Source organism: Thalia democratica, unplaced genomic scaffold (assembly GCF_965202585.1).
Source record: "Thalia democratica unplaced genomic scaffold, ktThaDemo2.hap1.1 HAP1_SCAFFOLD_1236, whole genome shotgun sequence".
NCBI lineage: Eukaryota > Metazoa > Chordata > Thaliacea > Salpida > Salpidae > Thalia > Thalia democratica.
In genome coordinates, this window is record NW_028140135.1 from 5,875 (window position 1) to 17,253 (window position 11,379).

Sequence of the window (11,379 nt, forward strand, 5' to 3'; positions counted from 1 at the left end):
TTTATAGTTTATATAGTATGTAGCTATTCTGCCTTTACTTTAGATATTATTAAACTCTGTCTCATTTTACTTTTGATAAAACTATAAATCTTCAATATACCAAGTCTGAAAACAATAACAATAAATCAACAATTATAAATATATTTAGCGAAAATGTTTTAAATAATATGAAATAAAAGTTGTCTAGTGTCTTTATATAGACTTAGGTAGTTAAACCTTAAAGGTTTTTATTTTTTAAAGATATTTTTGTAAGAACATTACAAATGTTACAATAAGCACATACTTTTACAAATTTATTTTATATAATTTTGAAACTGTTTACTTTCTTATATTAAACAAACAAGATTTTTTAAGTTTTTAACAGACTTGTTTTTGCATTGTTTTGAATAAATTACAGATTTGTAACCTACGCTAGTAGCTTGAACAACATTGTGTTTTATAAAATTTGAGTTTAACATAAGATTTGTTTGTTCTAATAATGAATAATTAACTAAGCACTTGCTACAATGATACTAGCTTAAATGTGTCAGAAATTAAATTTGTTTTTGAGTTTAATTCATTTAAACAACTTAATAAAATTCAATGAAATTTAACTCTGCGTTTTAATCTAAGTTTTCTCGAACTTAAAAACTTTACTTATTGAGAAGTAGTACAGAAATTAAACTTAAAACAATTAAATTTTATATGTTAGATCGTAACTCCTAACAAAACGAAAATGTATGACGTAATAGTTGTTGGAGGAGGAATTATAGGTCTTTGGACTAGCTATCATCTAGCCAAAGAAAACAAAAAAGTTATTTTACTTGAGCAAGTAAGTCAGCTTTAAACTAGTAGCTGAAAAATATTTCTTTTTCTCGCAATAATTAAAAGAACAAAAGTTTATTAATTTGTTGAACACAAGTTTGAAAAGCAACAACATTTTCTTTTATAACAGATATTAAACGATCTTAAACATAGGTGTACTGTACAGTTGTAAAATCAATGAAAAAAACATAAAGGATAAACATTTTTACTAAGTCAAGATTAGCATTTTAAAACAAAAAACTTTTTGAAACTTGTTTCAAAAATAACTATTTAACGTTTTTATAATTTATAAATAAAAAACAGTTTGAATGCAATCATTCAAACGGATCAAGTCATGGTTTTTCTCGTCTCATGAAACACTCACACAGAAAATCACAATGTTCTGATTTTTACCCTGAGAGTTACCAACTCTGGCAGGAACTTCAAAAAGTTTCAGGAGAAACTATGCTACTGTAAGTGTTAAAATGATACAACTAGAATTCTAGAGTATATTAAATACAAAAAAGTTGTACTTATTTATATTTTATCTTTATAGTAGCTTACAAAATGCTTTACAAAGTTTCTTTATAAGTCTTAGTTGTAAAAATCAAAGTATTTAATATGTGTTTTTAACACATTGTTTTACAACCATTTCAGATTTGATGCTTAGGCAACTAGTTACCTTTACAAAGTTCTAGTATAAAACATATGTAAAACTAGTACTTTATGTATAGACCGAACACTACAACATTAGAATCAAACAATGCAATATTTTATATGTTTCATGTAGATTTATGGCCACAAGTTGTTAGGTTAGATAAATGTGTCTTAAAGTCTGCCCACTTCTAAATAACTCTTTTTATTTTGTCAACTAAAACGGCGAAAGTCTGTAGAGCAGAAGCCTGGACTCTCGTATGCCGTGAGACAAGCTCAAGTTTACAAAAGAGTTGATCATACCAATTCGATCAGAAGCTTGTGGTCTAATGATCGAATTGGTATGACCAACCCTTTTGTAAACTTGAGCTTGTCTCACAGCATACGAGAGTCCAAGTGTCTGCTCTACAGAATTTCACCGATGTTTTTCTTGATTGTATTTAACACGAGCGTACCAGATGTTTTGCCTAGTGGACAATGAATTGATATTGCACAGCAAAATACAATGCTAACGTCACTGATCAATAACAGCAAACGGTTGCTTAATGCGAAAGCACTATAAACCGTTTGTATATTGAAGACTGCAAGTTTTTCAGTTATGACTGACTAATGAGTCCTTAAGAGGACGAGACCGGTTTCAGTCTACCGAAGCTTGTGGTCTGATGATTTTTGTTTTGAATGATATATTTCTAAAAACGAAGACGATTAAATAGTAACTTTTAAATAGGGCACTTTTTAATCTAACAAAAAAGGCTCTTAAAATTATACCATTACAGCTTTCAATAAAATACTGTGTAAGGTATAACAGTAAGGTTTTTGAAGAAAGAAAATGAGAAAAAATCATATCAGCTTTTATTTCGAATTAGTCATAAGCTTGAATGACGGAAACCACAATCGCAAGCTTTTTCTAAATACTTTTTGGACGTACTAAAATACAATCAAATAAATATTATATCTTAAATAGTAAGACAAGTTCAAGGGTTGTTAGCAACAAGTGTTGATTAGACAACAAACTCCCAGTAGACTAAGTCCTAGTTCTCGTTCTTGTTGAATCTTACCAGTCAGTCGTTACCGAATAAAATTTCAGTTGTCAGTCTACAAATAGTAATGATGTTTTACCATAAAGCTATTGTTTACTAATATGATTAATGTTGCCAGCCTTATCTAATTGCAATGCAACGTTAAACACAACTTCCATTGGAAAGACAGCTTGTACGCTTGTTCGTGAAACAACTAAACTCGTCGTCTAGAGTCAAAACGTTGACTTTAATGTTTCGTAAAACAATCTTAATAATTATTGATATGATTAGATCACTAAACCACAAGCATCCAGTAGAATGAGACTTATTTTTGTTTTTATTGACGCTTATCATTCATTATTTATGTACCCTTTGCAACTAAGAATGTATAGGTTACTCAATTTTTTACTTTGTTTTTACTACACAAACATTTTAAAAATTTCAAGTTTCATTTTCAAGTAGTAAACATTAATTATTTGAAAATATTTGGTTAGTAAACAGTTTTTAAAATAAGTTTAAATTTTAATGCATTAATTTAGGTTTTAGATAAGTACAAACTTTTAGACTTTAGTAATTAAAACTTAAGTAAAGATATGTTAATAAGTAAATTGTAAACAGTTTAGCTTTTCAATTTAATGTTATTAGTGTATTTAACTTTGGGTGTTCTTCCTTTAATGATGGCTGTAGAGTTTGCTCCGTTTATATCGTTTCAAAACTTTAAAGTTTTGTAGTCTATCAGAGTTCTGACAGTTTGTGAGCTAAATAGGTGGTTGAACATTGCGCAGTTTTATCTGTTACACAGTGGTTTGCAATTTGTCCGAAGACTTGTCGTGATGACTCTCCATTATAAGAGATGCTCTGATCTGCAGAATAGGTGTATCTACGAATGACATTAGTCACAAATATTTTCGAGCCTTTACTTTTGTTGCTGAAGTAGTCAGAAACTTTTTTGCTGGTGTAGGTAGCTTTAAAAACAGTATTGCGTATTTGGAATATATATACTATTTGTTTTGGAAATTGTAATTAATAATTACCAACGTAAACTGTTGTAAAATAAGAGAAGCTTACGATGTCTTTCTTCTTTTCATTTTTCGTGTTAATTTTTTGGTTTTGTTTGAATGTTGAGTTATCGATTTCATGTTTTCCAATAAATTTCTAATATTCTACTAATAATTCTACTAATTTTTGTAAAAAACTTTAGTCAAACAGGTCATTTGTCTGTAATTGAAAAAGAATCGACTGGTCTTTTGTTTGATGATCTTATTGTTTCAATGCGAAAGAAAGCTATTTCGTTTGAGTATTTACCTGGTAACAAAATTGGAAAAAAATTCCCTAATCTTAAGTTTGGTTCAAACTTTGAAGGTTACTTTGAAGATAATGGAGCTGTACTTAAAGCTAACTTATGCAGAAAAGTTCTATTAGTAAGTTAAGATTTGTCTTAACTTTGCTATAAAACTAAAAGTAAAAAAAATCAGTCTTAATCAAAATTTAGTAATGCTATTAAATTGATAACAAATTTATCATTTGTTTGTATTTTACTTTTAAAACAAAAACTAATGTAAACTCTTTACTAATGTAAAAACAACTTTTATTTAAACTAACAATAGGAAAAATATTAACTCTTTTCTATTTGAATTCCGTTTTAATAAAAATCGCAGCTAGGTAAGCGCATTTAACCGTAAAGCTAAGTAATTACCTGATTTTGTAGCAAACAAATTTTCCAATGTATATATTTTCAACTTGAATTGATTTCTGTCTTAAATCTTTTTTGACCGTATATCTAAGTTAACTTGTTCCTTGATACTAGTACTACTTCATACTATAAGTAGATATTTTACTACTTATACTACCTACTTCATCAAACATTTTATTTAAACTAAAACCTGATTTATTTTAACATTTAAGTATAAAAATTTTGTAAGTTTGACTTAATACAACTTTTATTAGCTTCCGAAATTTATAAGTGTCTAAGCTAAAGTAGTAGAATCTCGTTTATTTTCTTAATTTGTATTTTATAAAGTCTTTAATGAAAAAAGCGGAAGACTAAAAATCAGTAATCTATATATAACCTAATTTATTATCGCGCCATGTCTCTGTTTTTTAGTACTTTTAAGTATAACAAATAATAAACTTCACCACACGACCATCAACAACAGTTTCCGATACCACCTATGGCCGGTTTCGTCCTTACTAGGACTTATTAGGTAGGCATCGAGAAACAGCTGTTGAGTTTTAACCGAGAGGTATTAAATAATATGCACTGAAGCGATCTTGTGGGTAAAGTCCAAAAAGTTGACGCAGCCAAATTGTTTACAGTCCAACGTCTAAGACAGCTTTTTGTGAGAATTTAGTCTACGCTCGTTTGATCAGTTCTAACCAGTAGTTATTACGGCCTTAATCAACAAAGATGAGATGTTGATCGTGATACTGTAGTTGATGGTCGTGTGGTAAAATTAATTATTTATTATTGATGGCGCGAAACATCTCAACTTTGTTGATGATGGTCGTAATAAATACTAGCATTTTAAGGTAGTTAAGTTTTCAATCCTAACACTCATACCCAATTTCGGCTGATTGCAGCCTAATTATAATATAATTTAAAGCCGTTTTTTCTAGTTATTAGTATAAGTTCTACGTTTGTAACTCAATATTTGTTAACTCGATTCATTTTAAGTATGCTGTTTTCTAACTTAATTCATTTATTAATCAATATAAGTTTAATTTATTTTTAGATTAGTTTTAAACTAACTTCAACTCTCAGTAGTTAATTCTAATTTTAAGCTTTAAACTTTAAATCTAAAGTAAAAATTAAAAGGTTTTTTTTAAGGATAACTATCAAAATCATTATAAATATTTTATCAAAAACATTTTATTTAAATATATATTTTATTGATCTATACTGTTCGACTTCGTAATACGTCTAAATTTTTTAACTAAATTGAATTTCAAAATAATAGAAACAAATCAAGGAGCTAGGAGTACTAGTTTTAGAAAAGACGAGGGTTAATAAAATTGAAAGTACGTTAGATAAAGTTAAAGTAGAAACACAAGATGGAAAACTGTTTTTAGCTAGTAATCTAGTGCTGTGTTGTGGAAGTTGGATTAACAAAGTGATAGGCGCTATGAACTCAACGATTAGACTTGAAATAGAGGTTTCAACTTTAAAAAGTAAAACATATATTGTATAAAAAGTTTTAAGTTTAATTATTGACAAAAAAGTTTCATAAGAAGTAATAATGATTTCCGTTAAAAATGAAATACATATTTTTTTAATAGCCAGTAAAAGTCGTTACTTACTATTGGAAAGAAAAAATGAAAATGAACTATTCACGTCACAACGGATTCCCACCAATGATGGTATATAAGAAAAACTACCATGTTTATTCAATACCTTCCGATGATATACCTGGTTTTCTTAAGGTTTTCATTAGACTATAACAAATTAGGGACATATTATAAAGCTTAAATATATTTATTTCAATTTTTTTTATGGTAGCTAGTAAAAAAGCACTTTAAATTTTAAAAATAAATTACCTTAACAACAAACTTATTTTTGTGAAGATATGTTACCACTATCGTCATAAAGTTGACCCAGATTTGTTACCAACTCAAACAAACAAAGAACTTGAAAAAAACGAAGAAAGACGCAAAGAAGAACTAAGAAATATAATCAAAGAGCACTTTTCAATGATTGACACGAAGCAGGAACCAATTGCTGAACCTGCTTTTCAAACGGTGTGTTCTTTTTTATTTTCAAAAATTTAAAAACCCTGTTGTTTTTATACTATAAATTTTTTAGACAACCAAAAACAGTAACTTTATTTTGACAAGACATCCAATATTTTCAAATGTCATAATTGGTGCAGGATTTTCAGGTAAATTTTTACTATACATTTTTACGCTAAAAAGTATTACAAAACTAAATAGGACTCTCGACAAAACTTAGTAGTTTAAACAAAATTTATAAAGAGGTTAACTTTTTTAAAAATAATTAGTTATTATTCAACAAAAAAAAGTTTCGAATATTTTAACATCATAGAAATACAAAGTAACTAAGTATTGTACTATTAATATTAATTTTTTTTTATAAACCTGTCGTTAGAAATTCAATATCGTAATCTATTAAAAATGTTAAACAATTATACTTTGTTTATGCAATTTTTGTTGTTTTAACTTTAAGTTTGAATTTTTTTAACACACTTTTTTTAGTTTCATATAAAAAAAAGTAATTATAAGTTAAATTTATTTAGGCTGTTGCACAAAAATAAATAAGTTTTGAGGTGGTACTTTAAAACATTACATAAATAATACCAGACTACCAGATGTTGTTAACGATAAGGTCGTTATGATTAAATTTAGAAGTTTATGATTATGCTGTCAGATGCAGATTCAAGGTTTAGACTACTTGATTATCAAAAACTTTAGAATAGTTGCGCAAAATAAAATAATAAACTTTTCGATACTGACTAGGGTAGGTGTCAAATTTGCACGAGCGGAGAAAATTGCACAAGGGGACTAAACTGCACGAAGATACTTTTGCACGACGACACTTCTGCACGAGGGGACTAAATTGCACTAAGACACTTTAGCACGAAAACAATTTATCACGAGAGAACATTTTATCACGAGCAGACAATTTAGCACGGATTGAATTATTTTTTTTTAGTAATTAAGCAAAAAAAAAAATTATAAGTTAGTTTTTTTATTTGTTTTATTTTACTATCACTGTTACCGCTAACCCTAACCCTCGGTTGATAACTTTTTTTTTTTCAATTTTTACTATCACTGTTACCCTCAACCCTTACCCTCGGTCAGTAGCTTTTTTCTTTTTAATTAATTTATTTTTATATATTAATTTTTCTTAGTTTTATAGTAACTTTTTTTATATATTTTTTAAATTTTTAATTTATTTGTTTTTCTGTTTTATTTTATATTTTAATTTTCTGTTTTTTTTTTATTCTCGTGCAAAAATGACCCTCCGTGCAAAATTGTAACTCGTGCAAAATTGTTTTCGTGCAATTTTGTCCCATCGTGCAAATTTATCTTCGTGCATAGATATTCTCGTGCAAAATTGACCCTTCGTGCAATTTGTCTTTTTGCAATTTATTCACCTCGTGCAATTTTGACCCTTTAACACTGACTTATATAATAAAATGTAACATATTGGAAAAAATACGAAATTGTTTCAAATTAAAAACAGTTATATTTTATTCAGTTAACTAAAAATACTCATAACTTTTTTTTTCAAGTTGTAATTTTTTTTTAATCAAATGACGCTTAAATTATTTGATAAACTACTTTACTTTTTAAAAAAGGTTGTCACTTTTTGCAACAAAAATGTCGCCTGAATTACATCTAACCAGCCGGATTTTGTTAAAAGTCATAAAAGTGTTTAAAATTCCAGTAAGCTCTGTCATTAAAATAACTTAACTTATAATTAAAAAAAAACTTTTTTAAGATAAAGGAAAAGCACACAAACTAGCCTGAGTTTTATAAAAAATAACTTAAACAAGACAGGTTCATCTAAAGTTTTTTTTCAAACTAGCCTAAAATACCCTGAGTGATGAGGCAATTATAAAACAAAATATTAAATTAAGGTTTTAACTTTACTTTTAACAAAGACAAGAAAGCCTTGTTAGTTTTAAATTACTAATAACCAATCAGTTGAAAAAAATAATCAACTAAATTTCAGTTAAGTTTTAAAAAAAGCTGGCCTTAACTTTTTCGGAAAATCTTCAAACAAGCCCGAAATTTGAGTCAAGGTTTGAACTGTTTTTTTTTTAGAAACTAGTTTCATGCTTTCTAATTGACTTCCAGCTTTTGTAAAGCACAAGTTTTTGGTATCATTTTAGTAGAAGTCTAAATTTTAGGTTAAAAATTTGTTCTTAAGTATAAAGTTACCAAAATGTATTTTAAAGCTACATTTAATGTGTTTTATAATAAATAAGGTTATAAGTAACACATAATTTTTAGAACATAGTAGTTATTTATCTTATGTAATATCGATTTTATTGGTTTACATGTAAAATAGTTTTAAAACTCTAGGTTAAACAGCCACCCTACCGAGCATTGCAACCATTATAAATTTTTAGCAAGCATTAAAAATAAACTAAAATGGTTTTAATAAAGCAGTGCTGTTTACGAGGCAAATAATTTCTTAAAATAACAGAATAATAAAAATATTTGAAACATTAGTAAAAGTTAAGTTATTAATTTTTATTCGACTGTTTTTTTTTTGCTATACAACAAGTGACTTAAGGTTAAAGTTTACAAAAGTAATTTGCCTAAAAACAAGCCTAACAAAGCAACAATTCTATACTATTAGTTCGTTCATTTTTAATGCTTGATAGTAAGACAAAACTGTTAAAAATAAAAGGTTTTTTTAATGTTTAGCATATGTCATGGGCCCAACTAAACAGTATAAAATTTACTTTTTACAAAATAAAAAAAACAAGTTTTTAAAATTGTTTGACATGTATCATGGTAACCCTAACATAAATATTTAATAACATTATACAGAAAAACATAGAAAAAGCTGAAAAATCAATAAAAATATATTAGTTTTGTTTAGAGATATAAATAAGTATTTATTTTATGATATATAACTTTTTTTTAATATGAACAAAACCAATAGCTTTTTCTTTATTCGTTAATTTTTTGTTTGTGCTTCTGTTTAATTTGAGGAACTGTTTTTCTTGAGAGAGGAGCCATGTCATATTTCATAATACAAAAAACATTTTAGTAGTATAAAAATAACAAAAGTATAACACTTTCTAAATACAGGTCATGGATTTGGTGCGTCCCCCTTCTGTGGAAGAATTTTAAAAGATTTAGTTCTTAAAGATTTACGTGTTGAAAGTTTTTGCTGCAAAAACTTTCCGATTCAAGTTAAACAACCTAAAGCAAAATCTGAACTAATTTAATTTTTTATCAAACAACAGTTCAGTTATGTTTAAGATTTACTTTACTATTTATGATTTAAGAAAACAATTTTTTTTTACTCTAATAAATAAGAATTAAACATTTTATAATGTTTTTTCATATTAAACAGTTTTTTCTCAAATAATAAATAGCGGTAAATAAAGCCTAGTAAAATTATTGACAAGTAGTTAAGTTAATAAAGAAGTTCAAACTCTAACTAACTTATTTAATAAATTACTTTTGATTCACGTCTTAATATAAAACAGTTTAAGGAAATATATACACAGTTTTAATGTTTAATAGCAAGAATTAGCGTAGAAAAATATAACAAAAGTGGATAAGTGTATATATTTCTTAGTAGAATACTGTTTTTAAATGGTAGTTTACTTTATTTATAAATGGTTTCAAACAATTAACTAAAGATTATACACATTCATTTATTAATCAGTTTTTGATTATTATTTTTATTTTAGTTAGTTAATAACATTAAATAAAGGAACTAAACTTAAATTAGGAGACTCGTTTAGCTAGTTTTTGTAAGCAATTAATAAGGTTTTGTTTGAAAACTTAAAACTTTATAAAAATAAAATTTAATTTAAAGTACGTTTTAAAATTATTGATTAGCTTTTAAGTTGTTTTAACCAGGTTTGTAGTATACATAAAGCATTTTTTTTCAACTACATTAGTACAAACCTATAATAAGTTTGTAAAACTTATTTTTATAGCAATGCTTTAGTTTTCAATATTTTGATTATTAAGCATTTAACATGATATTTTATACAAGCATCTTAATTTCTGACATATTAACATTTTATTTTATTTTTGTGAAAAAAATTATTGTTTTAATACATTTCACTTTATCGAAACATAAAAGTATTATACGATTGATTGTTGAAGAAACAAATAGAAATTACCACTATATAAAAGAGAACAAATGTAATTTTATTTTAAGTTTACTCCGTACAAAATGTTTCCCCCGAAGAGCTCGTTAGTGCTTATAAAAACAAAAAAATATGAAAACATGTATTTAAAAGTCATTGAAAATAGGTTATTTAATTACTTAAGAGTTTAGTTCAAATACTAATAGAAAATAAAAACGTACAATACAAATCATTTTTTATTTCAATTTGAAAGTTAAGCAACTAACTTAGTATTAAATGACAGAATTTAATTTTTTTTAACTTGATTCACAATTTAGGTGCTAAAAGACTCTAAAATTAACTAATTCTTGATAAGCAGAAATATATAAGATCTAAACATTTTAATATAAATGGCTTGTTTTAAGATAAAAAACACGCAACTAAAAATACATATATATTTTTTTTCATAAAGTTTAATGTAGTCGTGTTGTTTTGCATCAAATTAATTTATAATTTTGTTGATAATAGCTAACATTGGTAAATTGTCATTTTATTTTTTTTCTGCAGATTGTAGCAAATTTTGTAAGTAAAAATTAATGAACCAATAATGTTTGACTGCTAAAGCTGCTTAATACTAAAATATTATCCAAATTAATGGTTTACTAACTTTAATTCAAAAGTTAAACGAACTTTGAGTTTACGTACTTAAACCTAAGCTTTTACTAGTCTTTATAAATTTGTATCACCTTTTCACAAGTTATTGTTGTTGTTTTTTTAACACAAAGTCAGAATTTATTTTTAATAATAGTAACAATTCCTTTTATCGCCTTCTTATTTAAAATCACTTGACCTTGTTTAGTAGTCCTTGACAAAACGTTAAAAAGTATCCGTGGTGTGCGACTCGATAACCGAAAGGTTCTTTGTGCATCCTAGGACCAAATATTTGACCTTAATTTTTTGTCGTTCAACAAACTATAAATTTGATTGATATTTTATTATCAGATTTCTTTTATAGCTTTACTCAAACCAGACTTAAACTTTTCAATATTGGTTTTCATAGCATTAATTTTTGTTCTACTTGTTAAGACCATATTTAAGTAGGTATCTCATGTAAAAATGTTAATGTTAAGCCACCCCAGTTT

The 11,379-nt window shown here is 26.4% G+C and overlaps 1 protein-coding gene across 1 annotated transcript; it reads left to right on the top strand.

The window, feature by feature from the left end:
- The first annotated feature begins 715 nt into the window (after positions 1–715).
- LOC145848080 (peroxisomal sarcosine oxidase-like) lies at positions 716–9,379 on the top strand. The gene is made up of 9 exons (XM_082953819.1): positions 716–811; positions 1,108–1,256; positions 1,753–1,860; positions 3,658–3,841; positions 5,414–5,608; positions 5,733–5,813; positions 6,018–6,191; positions 6,256–6,331; positions 9,240–9,379. The coding sequence occupies exons 1-9, from the start codon at positions 716–718 to the stop codon at positions 9,377–9,379; spliced, it is 1,203 nt and encodes a 400-aa protein (XP_082809945.1).
- The last annotated feature ends 2,000 nt before the right edge of the window (positions 9,380–11,379 follow it).

Bases quoted from the DNA above. Each gene is read 5' to 3' on its own strand.
- LOC145848080 (XM_082953819.1), top strand. From the start codon at position 716: ATGTATGACGTAATAGTTGTTGGAGGAGGAATTATAGGTCTTTGGACT. The intron at 812-1,107 runs GTAAGTCAGCTT...AATAAAAAACAG, and splicing joins AAGTTATTTTACTTGAGCAA to TTTGAATGCAATCATTCAAA. The intron at 6,332-9,239 runs GTAAATTTTTAC...TTCTAAATACAG, and splicing joins AATTGGTGCAGGATTTTCAG to GTCATGGATTTGGTGCGTCC.